We start from the raw sequence: 20532 nt of genomic DNA on the forward strand, positions 1-20532 counted from the left end.
TACAAACAATGCTGTTTAAATAGAGATTTGGAGATGACTAATGGTATGGATATAGTTCTGTTTGGATGTTTTGTTTTTTTCACATTGGCTTTAAATTTAAGGACTGGAAGGTTTTAGGGGTTGTTTTAATTTGTAAAGGCACTTGTAAATATGGCACTTTATAACAGTGATCTGACTAAGCAGTGTGATACGTATTGATGTAGCACACTTCCCTAGGTGACGAATAAAAAACTAAAGTAACAACTAATGCCCACAGTAATTACACTTTTCTTTCACTTTAATAAAGAAATGCTGAAATAAAATAGGAAGGTTATAGTTTGCAATAGTACACTATTCAAGTTACATTTTTACTTCAGCTTTTTAGTTTACAATCTGATAGTCTTCATTCTTTGGAATACTTTTTCTGAAAATATTAATGCTTAAGTAATTCCAATGTGTAAGTAATTACTTCTCCCAAACATGGGTAGGGTTTCAAATACCATTTTTTGCTACTACACTAGAAATTAAATAACTGACCAGATTTTGGTCAAACTTAAATGTGAGTGGAAGCATCATTTCCTTTATAAATGGAGGTACAATTTTCTGTGAATCACAGTGAAGGATGTGATGCTGTAACTATTACTGAAGTATGATTGAGAGTAGTCTTGCTGAATTACAATTTAAAGCAACAAAATATGTGAAATCAAAGATCAAAACACAAAGGGAAAAGCTCTTTAATTATGTATTTGAAGTAACTTGCAGCACAGGGGGAGTTGTGTTTGCTTGTTTTTTTAACGTGAGAAGGCAGTGATATAACTATGCTGCAGGTTAATGACAGTTTCTTAATAAGAAATAATGTGTCTGTTTTCCTACCAAATATTTAGTGCTTGTGGATAAAACTAGATATACCGCTGGATGTGTGAGCATGACTGTATGCCTAAGTATATAGTAAGATACAATGTTATATTGGTGGATTTTTTGGTTTGGTTTCTCTCCCAAAGTGTTTTAAGCAATTGATCAACAAGTTTCTTTTTTATGTTAGTAACAAAAAAACTTAGTCTATATTGTTGGATACAAAAGGCCAGCTACTGCCTCATGCAGCAGTGGACCGTATGAACAATTGTTGTAAATATCATGTCTCTTATTTCCTTTCCTCAAAACTCAGTTCAGGTAGAACTTTACTGCCAAGTAAGCTGAAGCAGACAGGTCCAGTTTCAAGTATTGTAGAGCAATGGCTTCTCTTTTACTTACGGGAAACTATTTCATCTTAGTTATCTAAATCTGTAGATTTCTCTCTTGTTATTACTGACTATACAAAAGTAGAAACAGTGTTCATTTCAAAAGCCAAGCAGAGTTCCTAGGCTAAACACAGTTAAAGGGAAATTGGAGTTCATGATACAGGTGGGTACTGTGACTTAAATACATTGCCACTGAATTGATCAGTTTAGAGCATAACTACACTTGTGCATGTACTTTCTTTCTTCTGCCTTTGTTAAATCGGGTACATGACATCATGGGAATAAAAACTAATATTTTGTTACCCAATTGTGATATCTGCTTGGTTTGTTTTTTTTAACATCAATGGGATTTTTATTGTGGATTTTACTATGGGTATAATCCAGTTAACAGTGATTAGTTGTTTCTACACTCAAGGGAAGACACAGTGACACCTGAAGATCAGACTTAAGAATCTTAGCACAGGCTGCACTTAAGGTATGGTTAAGGGCTAACCAGTCTGGTCCTGAGATTCCATGTCACCTGGTACACTCATGTATACCATGGACTTGCATCAACAGTACAGATAAATGTGCAGGGCACAATACCACCTGTACAGAGTGGTATATACGTATACATACACACACACATATATATACACTTATTTTTACAACTGTTGAGTTATTTATATGACCTTTTTTGCTATACTATGTGAGCATTTCATAATACTTTTTAGAGTCAGGGGAATCCTGTTGCCTTTTCTTAATTAGTACGTGACAGACTAGCACACAATTCAACTTGCTCATGGTCATGCAGAAAGCTTTTGGTGAAGCAAAGTAAACAGAACCACCTAGTGGAACAAGAAGATGCAGGTGCCACATAGGTAAGACAAGGGTCAACAGGTACAAATTGTACCAGGAGAGAGGTTTTATCTCTATATAAATAATATTTCTTTTTTACAGTGAGAATAATAGGGAAGGGATTGAAAGCTGTTTCTCCTGTTTGTTTCTATTTGTTCACTTTATTAAAAACCCAAAACTCTTCTCATAAACATGTCCTTGGTAATGTTTGTGAAGCCTTTGAACCACTGAAATAGCTTGCTTTTGAGTGTGTGGGATTTTGGTTGTTTGGGGGTTTTCATAGAATCATAGGGCTTGGAAGGGACCTCTGAAGATGATAGAATCCAACCCCTCTGCTGCAGCAGGAACACTTAGGGCAGATCACACAGGAACACATCCAGACAGGTCTTGAAAGACTCCAGAGAAGGAGACTCCACAACCTCTCTGGGCAGCCTGTTCCAGTGCTCTGTCACCCTCACAGTAAAGAAGTTTTTCCTCATGTTGAGGTGGAACTTCCTGTGTTGCAACTTGGTGCCATTTCCCCTCGTTCTATCACAGGGCACCACTGAAAAGAGACTGGTCCATTCTTGACATCCACCCTTCAGATATTTATAGACATTAATAAGGTCTCCTCTTAGTCTTTTCTTCTCAAGACTAATCAGCCCCAGTTTTCTCAGCCTTTCCTCACATGACAGATGTTCCAGTCCCTTAATCATCCTTGTAGCTCTCTGTTGGACTCTTTTCAGCATATCCCTGTCCCTCTTGAGCTGGAAAGCCCAGAACTGGACACAATACTCCAGATGTGGTCTTACGAGGGCAGAGTACAGGGGGAGGAGAACCTCCCTGGACCTGCTGGCCACACTGTTGTTAATGCATCCCAGGATACTATTGGCTTTCTTGGCCACAAGAGCACATTGCTGTCTCCTGGATAACTTGTTGTCCACTAGGACCCCGAGGTCCTTCTCCATGGGGCTGTTTTCTAGCAGGTCTACCCCTAATCTGTATTAGTGGATGGTATTTTTTCTCCCTAGGTGCAGGACTCTATACTTATTCTTGTTGAACCTCATTAGCTTCCTCTTTGCCCAGCTCTCCAGTCTGTCTAGATCTCTCTGAATGGCTGCACAGCCTTCTGGTGTATCAGCCAATTGTCCCAGCTTTGTGTCATCAGCAAACTTGCTGAGGATACACTCTATCCCCTCTTCCTGGTCATTGAAGAAGATGTTGAGTAAGACTGGGCCCAGTATTGACCCCTGGGGCTTTTTGTTTGGTCTTTTTTTTTTTTCCTTTTTCAGTCAGGGCTATCTTCTGGAGTGGGAGACTAAAATGGCTGTATCAATTCAGAAAGAAGTGTTTGCTTCATGTGGCTCAGTATTATTATATTTCTCATTCATTTAGCAGGAAACAGCATCATGCAGTTAAGCAAGTGATTTCATATCTTTCATTCTTTAAGTGGTTTCAAGTTGCCAGTGCCTGAAGAGTCATTGGTATGGCTTGATAGTAAAAGCCTGTTTTGTCCTTGCTTACCAGTCATGTGTTTGTGTAAATCAAACCTTTATATGATTTATATTTTTATGTATCACAATTAATGCAGAAAAAAATGAACTGCGTTAGTTTGGGTTTCAAGCTTTTCCTGAAAATGTTACAATACAGAAATGAGTCCTTCCAGTCTTTTCCACATAATTTGCTTTTTCTATTAAAAAAACTCAAAAACCAACAAACCTCTATAACTCTCTGTAGCTTCCATGTATTTTTAATTCATATATGAAAAAAGCAATTATTTTTCAAGTCTAGATTGTTTTGTCAACTGATTACCTCTGGGCTTGTAGTTCAGAAACACTGAAATTAGAGCTTTGGCAATAGTTCTTTCCACAGTGCCTTGCCTATGCAGTTATGCTGACACAGTAGATTTTTAGGGTGTACCATGGCACAGATCACCAAAACAATCACTTTTAACCAGGACCCGTCCAGTAGTCAGATTTACATCTCAGCCTTATCATCAGTTGTATTAGTACAGTTGAGGACAATGTATGACAAGGAAGAAAAAACGGAGATGAAAGAGAGAGAGTGCCTTAAGCCAGTATTGCCACCAAATACATGATGATGAATACTGTCACCAAGGGACTGCTACTGTACAGAGAGCCTGTGGGACAGAGAGCTTGATGGTTGCTACAGCAGGGTTGTGTGTCACAGGTTGCTGCCTTGCACCAGGTATATGATGGAGGAAAAGGAGACCTGTGGTGTCGGCTCAGAAAAGGAATTGTGAATTAAACAGGAAGGCACTGTTAAAGTTAATGCTGAATGTAACAGTCCTCATACAGAACATCAAAGGTGGTGTGCTATGTCTGAGGTGTTGTCCCAGTGAAGTCACTGAGAGCAGCTGCTACCATGTTTAGCAGTCCCTTTGTAACTTTTAGAAGCAAGAGAGCTGCTGGTGAGGAGGCCTGGCACATCTCAGCTCAGGAGAGCTGAGCATGAAACTTACCTGACACTATCTTTGCACTTTGTCACAGCAGCTAAATGTGACATTTAGCAGCACACTGTTGCAGCCTGTCCCCCTCAGAGATGCAGCTGATTATCAGATTCTAGGTGGGGCTGATCCACAGCATAAGGTACTTTTGGAAGGTAGAAGTGTCCTATTTAACAAGGCCATGTACTCAAAGGTATCACTGAAAACTTAATTTTCTAGCACCAGTGTAGTGCTGCAACCTGTCATATGACCTGAAATCAATTAAAAGTGTCTTCATGACTGGAAGGCTTTTTCTTGGGAATACCCAAATATTCTTGTAATCATCATGGCCTATGTGGAGCTCCTCTGTGCTGTACTGTCTAGGGACTTACGTAGGTTGTGGATAATCAGTGGAACTAGAAACAAATTCTAAAATGTACTTGCAGATTACGATCTTAATAATGCCTGAAAGCATTTTTTTAAAATGAAATTTGAGGTTATTTTAATTAAAATAATGTTTAAAATCTAATTTACTGTTCATTTACTTTTTGCATTGCATTCAACTTCTAGGGAAAAACCATACCACGTAACTCCATTAACCTTTATAGTCTGCTGTACTTCTGGTTGTTCTGCCTGAGTCAGTGTTTGGGTAGTATATACCTAAAGAAACTGTTAACACTGCCAAGGTAATACTTTAAGAGGTGTGTGTATTATTGTATGCTTCTAATATTTTCAGTCTGAAACAAAGTTCTGAGTTTAGTTAACTAGTTTGCTACAGCTTCCTAGGTGGCCTTGACCAGTCATCTCACTTGATACCTTAATGAAACCCACAACTGAACAAAGTTGTTCTGGGGATGCGTTCATTAAAGGTCTGTAATAATGAAATATTGAATATGAAATGTAATAAAGAAAACCAAATACTGTAATAATGAAAGCTCAGTAAGTATCCAGAAAATAGAAGAAAAATTGAATTTTGAGGATTTTTAAAAAATTAATTTTAATGCAGTTTTTTTTAATTAGTGTTTGGATTTTCAGGACTTGTACTGTGTATCATTTGAGAGAGAAACTTTTCATTAATGTTGCCTGGTACCATTGCTGGTAGCGTTGAAAAGGGGAGTTGGAGAAGGAATAGTGGGCTAAGTGTTATTCACAGTATGCTTCACAATAGGATAAATAAATATAGTGTGTATTTACCTGCTCTTTCTTTCCTGGAACAAAAATTATTTTATTTTTTAAATCTGTCTGATTTAGGTTACAAGTTTGCTTTTTCTTTTCTGCAGTCCTGAGGTGAACTGGAAGAGATGAACCCTTTTTTACAAATATGAGTGGGAGGGTAAAAGGGGTGAGGGGGATTGGGAGTTATTCAGATATCAGCCATGTAACTTGACAGCTTTGTAAACAGAGCACTTAGAAAACTGGTGCAAATCAGTTTTGCACATGTACTGATACAAGATAAACAATCGTTTTTACCTTTGCTGAACTGCTAAGTTATGAAGTCCAAGATTTCAAAGGATTTGAATCCATTGTCTAAATCATACCCTTCAATTTGGGGATTTTGGTTAATTATGGGTACATATCTGTTTGAAGTTCTGCCTGGTTTTACAAGCTTAAATATTTATTTGCACCTGCCAGGCAGTTAACTACCTCAAGTATTATGTGAACATAAAAAGCACATACATAAAGTTGTAGTTGTTGTGGATTTTGTTTCTAGAATTCCTGGCAAGGATTTAGAAGCCATCCTTGAAAAGACTGGATACTGTAAATTCCTTGGGCAGAAGATTTCTTTATATTGCATCCACCATTGTTATAGCTTTAAAGTAAACCATTCCACATTACAAAAGACCACTAAGATGTGTCCATGCATCCAACTACAGCAAAGCAGATCTGATAGATCTAGAAACAATTTACTCAAGCTTTCGTAGTTTGGGCCAGTGAGTTGAAAGCATTTAATTCTAACTTTATCTCTGGTGTTTGCTTGTTTTTAATCAGAAACTTCAAAGGTAGTCTGGAAAGGAAAACTTTTAAGGCTTAAATTAACTTAATTATATTTGAAAGTTTACTAGGACTTGGGAGAGACTGATTCCAAGTGATTTATCTAAAGTTACAAACATGTGGTTTGACTGAGCTTTATAATATATCCTATAATGCTACTATTTGGATGATCAAAACAGAAAAAGTAGTTTTTTAGAAAGAATTTGTCAAGTAATAGTGAGATTCAATGGAAAAGTTTATTTAGACTTAGGAGGACTAAAACCTTCCTAACAGAAGTTAGTCTGGTTCCATTCTGTGGTGGTAATTGTGTAGCTTTGTATGCAGTCTTAAAATTGCATAAATGAAATAGAGTGTAAATCTGAACACAGTAAGATATTTTTAGATGACATAAACCAGAACTGCTAGGGAGCTCTGTTGTTTTGGCATTGATTCCTAGCAGAAACCAATAGGTTTGAAATAAAATGGTAGAAAATTTTCTGTTCCTGAAGTGAATAATAAAATAACCCCATGAAATACTTTTATCCCATTTTGCCTACCAGCTGTATTAGGACAATATGTTACAGAAGAATTGTGCTGTACAGTATATGAAACTGTAGTATGCTTTTCTGTTGTTGTTACTAACCAATTATTCATCTGTCTGCTCCTTAATCTGAAAAATAATCCTCAGTTAGAAACTACCTTTAAGCTAAAAACCCCCAAAATTATTAAAACTTAGTTTTAAAATTCTTAGGTCTAGAGACAGGAAGAAGACTATTTTTAGTGTCCTTTTGTAGTTGCTTTCTTAGAATTGTTCATTTTCTGCATACTTGAGTGCTTATTCTTCTTTAGAGGATAGCAAAGATTATTTTTAACATAAAGGAGAATTGAGAATTGTTAGAATGCCAAATAAAATGCATCTGAACTTGTTCATTGCTACTTTATCATTGCAAATCAGAGGCACTATGCATACATACTGGCCAACTCCATTACAAAGCTTGTTCCATAGATGTTTTCTCAATTCAAAACCTTGGAGAAGTCAGGGTACATTTCTGAGGTTCAAAGCTTTCTTTACTGCAGCAGATTTGCTTAGGTGAGCGATTTTGGAACACATGCGTGTGTTGTGGAGGAAACTGGTGGAAATGTTCTCTTAAGGTGCCCCAGTTGAAGATTTCCTGCAGTTTTCCCACTGGGGAGATGCCCTATTCTTCCACTGAGACCACATGTTGGAGAAGAAGGTCTCCACATTGTGCCTTTCTCACCTACTCCCTTCCCAACAAATCCTTTCCAGCAATTTGTGGTGTTCTATTTTACAGTGTGTCACCAATGCATCAAAACTAACTCTGAAAGACTACAAAATATTAATAAGATACTAAGATGAGGAAAGGAAATAGCAAATTTTAGTAACTTGATAACTCTATTAAATAGTGACAGAAAAATGAAATAGATGGATAATTCTCAATAATTAGTTTGTAGAATTCAGTCCGCAAACTACTTAATTTTTGGATGAAGTGTTTCTCTTTGCAGCCTGTCAGTTGTATTAGGTGTCCTTTTGCAACCGAATGGAAATGCTTTCTTTAAACAGCTATATTTGGTATAACCAACCATAGTGATATTCCTTGTATAATAAAATATTGTGCCTCTCTGTGATCTGCAGAGCTATTAAACTTTTCCAACAGTTTAAGACCTGTTAGAACTGGAGTGGATTGAGCTTTGATATTCTTAATGGCTAAGCAACGTTTCATGCCTAGCTGATGGTCATTAACCAGCTCTGGTTTATTTGGTAACAGAAATTCTAAGCCTTTGAAGATCAGTGCACTCTCTTTGGCAATTAACTTTGTTCACCTTAGCTATGAACCTTAATATCAAAGTGCTTCTTTGCTGTTTTTGTAACTGAATAAGTGTCTTTATACTTCACTTGTCCCAGTTTCTGCACTTTCACATGACTGACCTAATTAAAACACAGACAGCTCAATAATTCCACCATAAGCTAGTAATAATGAAACTGTGGGAGTCCTTGAAGCCCTTTATCATTCAAATACACAGTGGTTTCATGAATAAAGTGTAAGACTAAGTATTACTTATACAAGTAAGGGAGATTATTAGCAGTGGAAGACACATTTGAACTCGCTGAAATGATGGCTTTTGTCTCGAGAAAGACCTACTCTCAGTGATAATTACACTAGGTCTTCATTTTATCCCAGCATTCTCTTCTTGTTCATGCTTTCAGTGACTGAATAGCCTGCTATTGCTTGTTAATCCCTACAGGAATGCGGCTTTGGATTTGGGGAGGATGCACAGTGCATGACATGCAGGCCAAACAGATTCAAGGAAGACTGGGGCTTTCAGAAGTGCAAGCCTTGTCTGGACTGTGCATTAGTTAACAGGTTCCAGAAGGCCAACTGTTCTGCCACCACCAATGCCCTATGTGGAGACTGCTTACCTGGGTAAGTCCATTTCTGAAAATGAGACTTGAACAAACTCAAAAGTAATTTGCTTTAACATTTGCTTGTTCATGTTTTCTGGATGAGTGTTTTTATCCTTTATGTATGTATGAAGGTTCTAGGTTCTAATCTTGGCCTTTCAGTAAATTACTCAATGGTCCGAGCACATAATTTCAGAATTACAGTCTTACTTATCTGTAAAAATGGTTTGATAATTACCTAGATGATCTATGAGAGTATTGTCTATACAGCTCCTGAGCAAAATACTTAAAAATATTGAATGTTTCTGGAGACTCACTACATTCTTATAAAGAATTACACATTTGGAAACACACACCTTCTTGAAGACTGGTTACATTATTTGGTTGCTTTTTTGCTCCTCCTGAGGTCAGTGCTTAGTAATTCTCATACACATATATCTTTAAGTCAGAAGTAGTGGCTGTGGCTTATGCTCCTGAATTTCCTTCACTGTGTTGATAAATTCATGGGGCATGATCCTGGCTGAGAAGCATAAATGGATCTGAAGAACTGTTGTGAAACAAATTATAACAGTGTGGAGACTCATTGAAGCTGCTGTTACAAATCAAGGCCTGTATTTAGTTTGTTATCCAGTCTTCCGAGATCTCTGTTGCTAGTATTAAGATTTCGAAAAGGTTACTCTTTACATTGTGGCCAAGTTCCACTATTATAAATACCTATCATGAATTTGTTAAAAGGCATTTCTGATACTTTTCTGAGCTGTGGATTAGTAATTTGTTAGGCGTAGGCTGAGAACTCATTTTTGCAGTTGTAACAGCCTTTGTATTTTCAGGGTATGTATTTCCGAGATGTTTAGAAGTTGGTATGTTTATTTCTTGTATATCTCAACCATATATATATATATATATTAATCAAATACCTGAACACTGTAGAAACTCATACAGTTGTTCCTGTTGAGCCAGAAGTGATGTATTTTAATTTAAAAACACTAAAACTTTGGTAACTAATGTTAGTTTAAGTATAAGAAAGTGCAGCCACAGGTGTTAGATGTTACTCACTTTTGATACTACCTGCAGCCACATGGTGGATTATTTTATGCTTTTATTGCACATAAATATGTATGGTAGGGCTTCTTTGGCTGTCAGCAGGGAGAAAATTTTCTTCCTGTGTATACAATACAAGCTAATTTTTGGAATATGAGGAAGGAACAAAAAAGAAGCTAGAATAAAACATGAATTAAGGGTAAATCCAAACTGGGGCACTTGGGAATGCTTCTCAGTATTCTAGTCTAGAATGTATTCTAGATATATGTGTTGAGTACTTGTTAAAATGAGAGCTGTTGCCACAGCCTTCTTTTACTGACAACAAAGTTGGAAACATGGGGAGGGAGTCATGGGTCGGGGAGTCACAGGTCATCTGGTCTGGATGTTTTGGGGAACCAGAACTGTAGAACATGCCACCTCTCACACCTGTCCATCAGTTTCAATGTTGCTAAGCAAACAGAAGATATAGCTAGTCAAACCAAATTACTTAGCTATTGTTTTATCTCTCAGCAATCATATTTACTTCTGTTTTGCACAGGTTTCCAACATGCTATTCCCTGTTTTTCAGCTTCAAAATGCTACAGTGATCATGTCAGCTAAAAACAAATATTAACACATTTCACTCAGAGTAAATTGTGGCCCCTTCAGTCTCACAGCCTATGAATCTGTTTCTGTTCACGGTTTCTTGAGCAGTTGGAAGGCTGTTTGCTTTAGCTGATACAGTGTTCATAGTTCAACAGCATTTGCAGTGCCAGTAATTTAAAATCAGTAGAGTTAGTACCTTTTATTTAATGTCCCACTACCACTACAGAAAAAACTAAATTCAAGTATTCGTCTTGAACAGACAATGGATATTGATTCTAGCTTAGTACTAATAACTAGTTGAGAGAAAAACGGACCTACTTGATTAGGCAACTGTAGTAGGTAAGTTGTTTAGAGGATGTCATATTCTCACATAAATTTGAAATACAACATTCTAAAGTTCTAGTTTTTCATTTGGTGCTCCTCTTGTTCCCTGATTGTATAGAATGTTCCCTGGAATGTAGGCTTCTGCCTGTCATTGTATTCAGTAGGCTTTTGAAACATAAACTCACAGTTATTGAAGGATCTTTAGAATAAAACGTCTCCTTGGGTATAGCAGCCTTAAAATATTTTTGCATTAATTCCTTTAGGAATGAGTGATTGGTTAGTTTGCTTTTAGAGTTTTATTTTATCACTCATCTGTGACTGCTTGTGGCCTCCCATTGCTATTATCTAAACTATCTGATAATTCTGTTTGCGATATCTTTTTTTTTTTTTTTCATACCTTGGAATACTTCTTATCTAGAATTTTTAAGTATACATCGAAATGAGAATATGAAAACAAAGTGGATAATTGGATAATGTACATAGGGACTCATGCAGTCACTTTGTTAATTTGCATTCTCAGTCCATGCATATTGTGATTTTGGTTGCAGGTGAAGATCTTCCTGGAGGAGAAGGAAGAGTCTGAGAGGAGTTGTTGATTTGTTGAAATATGTTTATTTCATACATGAATATAAGATGATAGTGCTATGTATTTGGACTAACAGATTTAGGATTTTTCCTCAATGTACTCTAGGTCTACTGCTATTCTATTTAATATCTACTGTATTTTTGTTTACTTTTATTTTCTTTTATTTCCTGATAGTTTGTGTGGGGACACGGATTAACTAAAGTTTGTTGTTAGAGGATTTTGTTAAAACATCTGATTAATTTTGTGAGGAAAAACAACTGAATTTTATTAACTGTTTTTTTCATTCCTTTTTCTTCTAGATTTTATAGGAAGACTAAGCTTGGAGGCTTTCAAGACATGGAGTGTGTTCCTTGTGGTGATCCTCCTCCTCCCTATGAGCCTCACTGTAAGTGCTCTTTTAGAATGTTTTCTTCTTTAACTTGAAAGCTTGGAAAAAAAATGACAGTCACAGTTACAAAGAATTATTCTAAAGGCTCATTTTCTTGTTAGTAAATTATTTTGTTAATACACCTCAGCAGGTCCAGCACTATCATTGCAAAGTTCCCTCATATAACCAGTCACTTGAGGATAAACATTCCTGTCATACCACATAATTAGGAAGTCTTGAGTCCACTTCGGATGTGGTCATATTAATTTTCATTTCTGTTTTGTGTTAATGCCAAAATAAAGGTACTCTTCCTTAGACCTTCCGCCTACTGTCAGGTAGACTTCAGTGAATATTAATTCTTTTCTGACACTCAAAACAGCAATTTGTTGATACCCTTGAAAATAACTTTTGTACTAAGGTCACAGCGAGAGAGAACAATACAGATAAATATCTTTATAGTACTATATACATTAAGAAGGAAACGTGTAATTAGTTTATCTGTTTGTTTTTGGCCAATGAGAGGATTAGAATCTCATTAAAGGAGAGAACCTCTTTATTTTGCAACAGAAGCCTTTTTACTACTTCTTCCAAGACTACTGATGATCTGCATCCCATCAGGTTTTTAATTCAATAAAAGGAGTAAATTATCCTTGTTGCATTTATTACTTTATAATATGAAAAATAAAATTGCTTCAACATAATTTTGTGGAAAACCTTGGGTTTACTCGTTTGTTTCTGTAATAGTGAATTCATGTTTTGGGAGTTTTTCCCCATTCCAAACAGAAACAATTATTTATAGAAAGAATCAGTTGTCAACTTCCTGAGATGTTTCATGCTTCTTTAGTAAGGGTACACTGTTTCTTATAAACATTCTTTTTTAGTTGTGCTAAATTATAATATAACTAAGTGTATGCTTTTGTGCATTAAAATCCTACTTTTAAATAGTTTTATACTGTATTGAATGTAATAAGAATTTTCGGCATTTAATATATTGCTTAGATAGTAATTTTCAAATGTGCCAGTCTTCCTTCGTTTGCTTCCATGCTACTTTTAGAGCCTTTTAGAGAATAAACTTACAAAAACAGATTATCAGACAGTATCTTTAGTAGTAAAAGTTTTTTACAAATGTGGCTTCCCATGCATTTCTTTTATGGTTGGAGAGAATTTCATTATATACCTGTGAATTTATTTTTTTAATAAAGATTGCAACATAGAAGACTAGTAAATCAGATTTCTGTAAAAAGAACAAGTCAAATATGTTAGTGTTTTCAGGAGTGGCTCCTGCCAATGTATAGTGTAAGCCTAGAAAGTAAATTTAAAATTTTTCAACTCTTTTTGTAGTACAGACAACACTGTTTCGCTTATGGTGATTTTATTTTCTTTTCGGTATATAGCAATTTGGATTTTCTAATTGACCCTAAGCTTGGATCCTAAACTGAACCATTTGGAAGCTACTACTAATTTTAAGTGTGCAACAGACATCCCTGTTCCAGAGCATTTTCTCTGGAACAAGCTTCAATGGTAAATCCAGATTAGAGGCTTTTTTGTTCCCTAATATCATGGCTGTGACAAAACCTATGTCTAAATAATAAGAGAAGTGTCTACAAGTGTTTTCACATTTCTGGTAGCAAGTTGTGATCATTGGCAACTATTTACAGCTTTTATAGAAACAATAATAAGTTTTAAATCATTAAAATGTTCTTAATTTGCATGCTAATTGGCCATTAAAATCTTAAATAATGGGAATCCTACCATAGAGTATGATTACCATATGTCAGTGGTTTTCAGAAAGCTTTTATTTGGAATTTGTGTATTGATTCTTCAGGTCTATAACACGTCTCTGTTTAGAAAAGTGTGTGTGCCTTCCTCAGAGCAGCCTAGGAAATTATTCCTACAAGAGTAGGTAAATGAACTGAAATCTGTTTGAGTTTTACTTAACATCAAATAGGTGGAAATATCTCAGATTTAAGACTAAGTCAAAAACATGATTCTGCAAGGAAGTATAAGTAATGGTTTTTGACAACAAGCTTTTTCCACCTAAGGCCGAAAATGTTTGCTGTTTATTTCAATAATGAATATATTTTGATGGTTAAGATGTTTAAGACTGCATTACTGGAAGTTAAATGGAGACAGACTATTAGGAGTATGGGGAAAGTTCTCAATGATCAGAGGACTAAGTTCTAATTCTCTGCCTTTCTTATCCTTCTTTCTTTCCACTGTGAAACAAAGTCAAATATTAGTGCAGCTAACTCTTACATTACAGATGAAAAGGAAAAGTTTAAATGTCCTGTTTCAATGAATGAATTGTCCTGTGAGGTGTGTGGCAATCTTTTGTTTGCTTAAGAACATTACCATAAGGGCACAAAGGCTCTCAGCCCCCTACCTGGACTAAAGGTTCATGTTAAAGCTGAGCCATGGATGAAGTTCTTTCAGCACTAGTAGCAGTTGATTATTACCCAGTTAGCTATAAATCTAAATACTTGCTTTTATCTTCTTTCTTTCTGTAGACATTTTAAAATAGATCTGGTTTAAATATTTACTCATGAAAAAATGAGTTTGTGAATTGCTAGAGGCAAAGTTGAAAGGGTTCTATAATGAACAAGTAAAGAGAGTATTACAGGCCAGAAGAATTGCTATCACCTTTGTGTAAACTTTAAAGGGGACACAATGACTTATGTGTGTTTTTAGGATGTCAGAAAAGTAAATACACACTGATATAGTTATATTTTAATTTGCTTAGTTCAGGTAAATAAACTGTAAATACCAATCCTATATATAGGGTCAGCATCTAAACATTAGATTAGAAATGAAAGTGTGCTTTTAAAATTACTGCTTCTGTTAATTTTCTAAACTGAAGATATTTTTCTCACCTGAAGACATTTTTTTCTCAACTGAGTGACAGAAAAAGAGTCCTTTGAAGTGGGAATTAGAGTGAAAACCCAATCAATCAAAGATGTAGTTTCTGAAATAGAAGGTAATGTAGGCTGTCTCAAACTGTTATCAGCAGAGAATGTGTGACATAGATACAGTACAATTACTCTTTTTTTCTCTGCACCAATTTAGGCTTGCAGCGTTCACTCTGCTCAGGCTAGTGTTGTGCTGACCCAATGGTTATGCTTGAACTGTTACTGAAGCTCTTCAGTAAGCAAGATTGTGACCCTGTCCATGTTATAAAAAGAATTACAATAACTCCTTTCTTAATACTAATTTTAAACCTAGTGAGTTTTTACCCCTAAAACACTTTGTGGTAGCACAACTGATGGATAAATGTGGGAAAGGCTGACATAGAGAGCAAATGATTTTCCAAAGATAATTGCTTTATTTGATCAAGCAGTATGTTTTCAGCTAGTCTGCCTTAGCAAGTGAACAAAAGACATTAGAAACCATACTCTTTATCTTCCTTCAGTCATAAGAAGATGGCAGATTAAAATTACAGCAATAGCCAAGCTGATAAAATAATTCCGTGTCAGCTGTTCCAACAAGGGGTTCCTGTTGTATTGTTCAATTAAAAATGCAGAACAGCATCAGAGTTACCAGAATCCTTTAGCCTTTGGGCAGGCTTTCTGCTAAGCGGAAGAACCTGTGACATTGAGCTTCTTTGAGCTGTATTAAAAAAATAGTTCCTAGCACTTCCACATTACTGTTCTTTTCTAGACTAATCTGCAGTCAATGGTGCTCCTCTGCCTGCAAATTCAGTCTAGAATTTGGCTGTACAAATGGTTAAATTGGAATAAACTGTGGGAATCAGGGAAGAGAGGAAATTAGCCCTAGGTGCCAAGTGCATTTTGCAGCCAAGCTGCCATCAAAAGAACAGCCTAGTCCTTTTTTATTTATTTATTTTAAATTTTCTGCACTATTATATTAAAAAATAATAATAATAGCACAGTATGTCCAGCCAAACTAATTTTTCCATCTCCAGGACTACTTCTGCTTGTTTTCAAGACATAAAGCAAGGAGCACGGGAAGTTGTGGGGGGGGGACAGGATGGGGGTGGGATACCATTCCATGTGTAGCTTGGGAAACTAGTCTCTACATGTTCCAGGAAATAAATGCATTCTTCGCTTCAATGAAGCAGAAATGTTTTGTTGAGTAAGTCACAGCAGAGGAAATATCTACAGTTTGATTATAACATCATGTGCACTTGAAGTGAAAACTGCACTTGGGTCAAAAATTGCTACTTTTTTTCTGTAAACCATGTTTTGAGATACTGATTTCAGTGGTAGTGGTTTCAAATATAAAGAGTTATCTCAAGCTAGAAAACAAACAGTTTTTACTAAAATGGGTAATGAAAGTAAAGACTATGGCTTGTTGATACAAAGTATTTCTAGTAGATCTTAGAGAAAATATTACATTTTCCTGTGAGGTGTCGATATCTCACCTGCATTAAATTTTGTTTCTTAAAGAACTTCTACAACCCTTTGACTAGCTCCATTAAGATTGATCACAAAGCTCCATTTACAGTTTTCTTGTGTAGATTTTTTCTTTAATTATTTTGCTTCTGTATGTTTATAGAATAGTTTCTCTAAGAATTAAGTATGTGTCCTAAGCTGCAGCTGCGACTCCCTCTTTAAATCTACAGTGTATGTTGTTTCACTAAAGAAAGGTGCTGTTTAAGGAGTAAAATGTGGCGGTATTTCCTTCTTCCTGGTGTTAAAAGTAGCTAGAATAGGAAAATTAAGATTTGGTATAAATCCTCTTATTTAAATTTACAAGATTAGGATCTGTGATTTTGTAAACTTTTATATGAGTCTAAGGGGTATTTGGGGTATGCAAGGACTATACTTCAGAACAAAGAAGATAAAAAGCTGGAAATTACAGTCTGCAGGGGGATACTATAGAGTGACAAAATACATTATTAAAAGCAGGGGGAGTACTGGAAGCTTGCTGACTACGTATGTATTCTGTAAACCACATTTGCTCATGGTAAAAGAGAAAAATGCCCACTGTCTCAACTTTGCTATAGTTTTTTATATTATTTCATTAAGCATAAATACAGCATTTTAACTTGAGAGTAAATTCTGGATGACATTCAATTCCACATTAGTTCCTCTGTTTACATAGTGGAATTTTAATTTACTCATATCACTTTCTTCTTTCTGTTTATAGCATTTTGTGACTTGAAAGTTGTCAGACTCCAGATAATGTTTTTCCAGCTATTAAGTTTTTCAGTAATTTTATTTGGTTGCTTTATACAATAAGCTTTATTACTAATGCAAACCAGCCTTTGAAGGTAGGCTGCTTGTGTGCATATGAGGCAACTGCAGCTGAAAGTATATAACAAGTGAAACCAATCTTAATTATTTGGTTCTATCCCAACCTCTGTGCCTGGCAAGGTGATGGAGCAGATCCTCCTGGAAAGTCTGCTAAGGCACATGGAAAATAAAGAGGTGATTGGTGACAGCCAACATGGCTTCACTAAGGGGAAGTCGTGCCTGACCAATTTGGTGGCCTTCTACAACAAGGCTACAGAGATGGTGGATGGTGGCAGAGCAACTGATGTCATCTATCTGGATTTGTGCAAGGTGTTTGACACTGTCCCACATGACATCCTGGTCTCCAAACTGACAAGGCATGGATTTGACAGATGGACCACTCAGTGGACAAGAGATTGGCTGGATGTTCACACCCAGAGAGTTACGGTCAATGGCTCAATGTCCAAATGGAGACAGGTGACGACTGGTGTCCCTCAGGGGTCAGTATTGGGACCAGTGCTGTTCAACATCTTTGTTGGAGACATGGACAGTGGGATTGAGTGTATCCACAGCAAGTTTGCTGATGATACCAAGCTGTGTGGTGTGGCTGACACACTAGAGGGAAGGAACACCATCCAGAGGGACCTTGACAGGCTGGAGATGTGGGCCAGTGCCAGCCTCATGAAGTTCAATAAGGCCAAGTGCAGGGTCCTGCACCTGGGTCAGCACAACCCCAGGCACAAATACAGGCTGGGGGAAGAATGGCTGGAGAGCAGTCCTGAGGAGAAGGACGTGGGGGTGGTAGTAGATGAGAAGCTTGACATGAGCCACCAGTGTGTGCTGGAGCCTAGAGAGCCACTGCATCCTAGGCTGCATCAGAAGTGTGGCCAGCAGGGAGGTGATTCTGCCCCTCTACTCTGCTCTGGTCAGACCCCACCTGGAATACTGTGTACAGTTCTGGTTCCTTCAACACAAGAAAGATATAGACCTGTTGGAGAGGGTCCAGAGAAGGGCCACCAAGATGATCAAAGGGCTGGAGCACCTCTCCTATGAAGACAGGCTGAGAGAGTAGGGCTGAGAAGAGAAGGCTCCAGGGAGACCTTATAGCACCTTCCAGTACTTGAAAGGGGCTACAAGAAAGCTGGGGAGGGGCTTTTCATCAGAGAAGATAGTGATAGGACAAGGGGTAATGGTTTTAAACTGAGAGATGGGAGATTTAGGTTAGATATTAGGAAGAAATCCTTTGCTAGAAGGGTGGTGAGGAACTGGAATGGGTCGCCCAGGGAGGTTGTTGATGCCACATCCCTGGAAGAGGTTTTGTGCAACCTGGTCTAGTGGTAGGGTTCCCTGCTCACGGCAGGGGAGTTGGAACTTGATGATCTTTAAGGTCCCTTCCAACCTTAATGCTTCTATGATATGTGTTCACCTTATTTCAGTGTTTTTGTGGGGTAACCACACAGCATCTCTCATAATTCTCTTTTCCATGTTGGAGACTATGATAGAAAGCTGTTGGAATATTGTATAAATCTTTCACAGAAGTAATAAAGACTGACAGCTAGTTTAAGTACAGCTAATAGCACCACTAGCTTATAAATATCAGTACTGCTTTGTTACAGAGAAACTAGCTTTCCAGTATCTCATAACTGAAATGTACACTTTTGTAAAAATGTAATAAGTCAGTTTGATATTTTCCATATGTGACCTGATGGTAGAATAACTTATATTCAGGAAGCCTGAAACTAATTTGACCAAGTGTTTCAGAGAGAGGAGAATTGCTATTCATGTCTTTAAAAGCTTTATTACAATTTTATATCTTTCAGTCATCATAGATCAAAGAGAGTTAACCTAGAAAACCTAAATGTCTTCAATTCCTTATCCTTGGTAATTGTGGTACTTCTGACCCATTGGGGAAAGATTCATGTATGAGTTAGATTCAAACAGCTCCTTTTCTTCCTCTTCTGAATTTGCTTTACATGCTGGGCTCCACTCCTAAAACAAAATTTGCAGACAAAGAGAGGGCAAATTTTTCCTTCTTTTAATAACAGAGATGTTACCACTAAAATTAGTTTAATCATTCTGAACTGTTACTTAATGGAGTGGAAATCTAGATTCTTTGCACGGTTCAGTAATTTTCCAGAACTTTCTTCTTGCCTAGTTCAGAATAACCATTTCTTGCCTATGCATTCCCAACCTGCACTAACTTCTGTTGTCTGTACTTCTCATTTCTGTGCCTGTATCTATAAAAATATTTAATGGTGTAGCTTGTTATCATGGAATATGTATTATGGTTAGAACACTGAACTTGTCAGAAATATTTCGCTCATTTCTATTCACCATTGCTTCTCCTTCTCCTCCCAGAAAAAAAATATAAATAAATAAATTGCAGAATGTGCAAAAACACAGTGGGGGCCAGAGGGGGAGGCAATATACCGACAAATCTTCCATAAAAGAAAACTGAGCTCAAAGATGTTGAAATGACCTTGTGAGGAGGTGTTATTCCCAAACCCAGCAGAATTTCTTTGTAGCCAGGGAGACACTTTACCAAGGAATCAAAACTTGGAAGTGAAAGCTCTCAAGCCTTCCATTCAGTCTAAACTGTTAGACTTTTGTCCACTTTCTTCCACTATCCTAAAATATTTTTTCCTATGCAGTTTACTTTTTACAAGGGAAAACTTGTTTTATCAGAAAGATTTTTGATTGCATGTAATACAGCTTAGTACTGCAAAGCTGCAGGTGTGAGGACTTTTCTAACGAACTGATTCACTTCCTAGTAACTTCTGTAGAACAGAAGTACTCAGCATAGCACATCTGCTCTGCTATGAAAGATTTATCATTTGAGTAAAAGAATAGCAGCCCTGACAACCTCAGCAATTCTAACGAGTGTTTGGGATTTGCTGATCTTTGTTGAAGCTCTTACAGTGGCAGTGAGCAGGGGCACTGATTTTGTGCCTGCTACTAAGAGGTAATGGATAGGTGACACCTTTGAAGCTCTCTGTACTCTTCACTGACCATCCCAAAACTTCTGCAACACAGCAGCTATGTGCCCAGCAGGCACTGAAACCATCAGGATCTATAAGCTAATCAGTCTGTCACCCATCTCTGGACAATCTGGTTTATGATATCTTCATATTTGCACGATGAAGGTACAGTTCACTAATGCAGACCTTGCAGTAGCAGTGCAAAGCCAAACAAAATGTGGATGTAATGCATATTTCTTGGTAGTATTTCTTTCTAGAGGCTCTACAGAAGGATGTTCTTTGAATCCCCCTTTTCTGTGTGTTGTTTTTCAAGGAAATTGTTCAACCTTTTCTTTTATTACATAGATGGTAATTATGGTACGTGATTTTTCTTTTGGCAAAACGTGTTTTGTTAGATTGATTTCAAACATGTTGCCATGATTAAGGCTGTCTGAGATGGATTGTGAAACTTCATTCTGGGTCAAACTGTAGATACAAAGTTCCACAGTGAAGAGTTTTTTGTATGCAAAATCTGTCTAGTTGAGGTAGTACTTAATGGAAGAAGGAAGGCCATACTGATACACCAACAGTATCCATCTTTCAGTATA

At 36.9% G+C, this 20532-nt stretch overlaps 1 protein-coding gene across 4 annotated transcripts in view; it reads left to right on the top strand.

The window, feature by feature from the left end:
* The window catches only part of TNFRSF19 (TNF receptor superfamily member 19), a 60943-nt gene that overhangs the window by 16021 nt on the left and 24390 nt on the right, over positions 1-20532 (top strand). For all 4 annotated transcript variants that reach the window (XM_051641859.1, XM_051641870.1, XM_051641890.1 and 1 more), the window contains exons 4-5: positions 8716-8894; positions 11708-11793. In XM_051641859.1, the coding sequence (XP_051497819.1) occupies positions 8716-8894; positions 11708-11793 (265 nt within the window). The remainder of the gene's footprint in view (positions 1-8715; positions 8895-11707; positions 11794-20532) is intronic.

This window comes from Apus apus, chromosome 1, assembly GCF_020740795.1.
Source record: "Apus apus isolate bApuApu2 chromosome 1, bApuApu2.pri.cur, whole genome shotgun sequence".
In the NCBI taxonomy this organism is placed as follows: Eukaryota; Metazoa; Chordata; class Aves; order Apodiformes; family Apodidae; genus Apus; species Apus apus.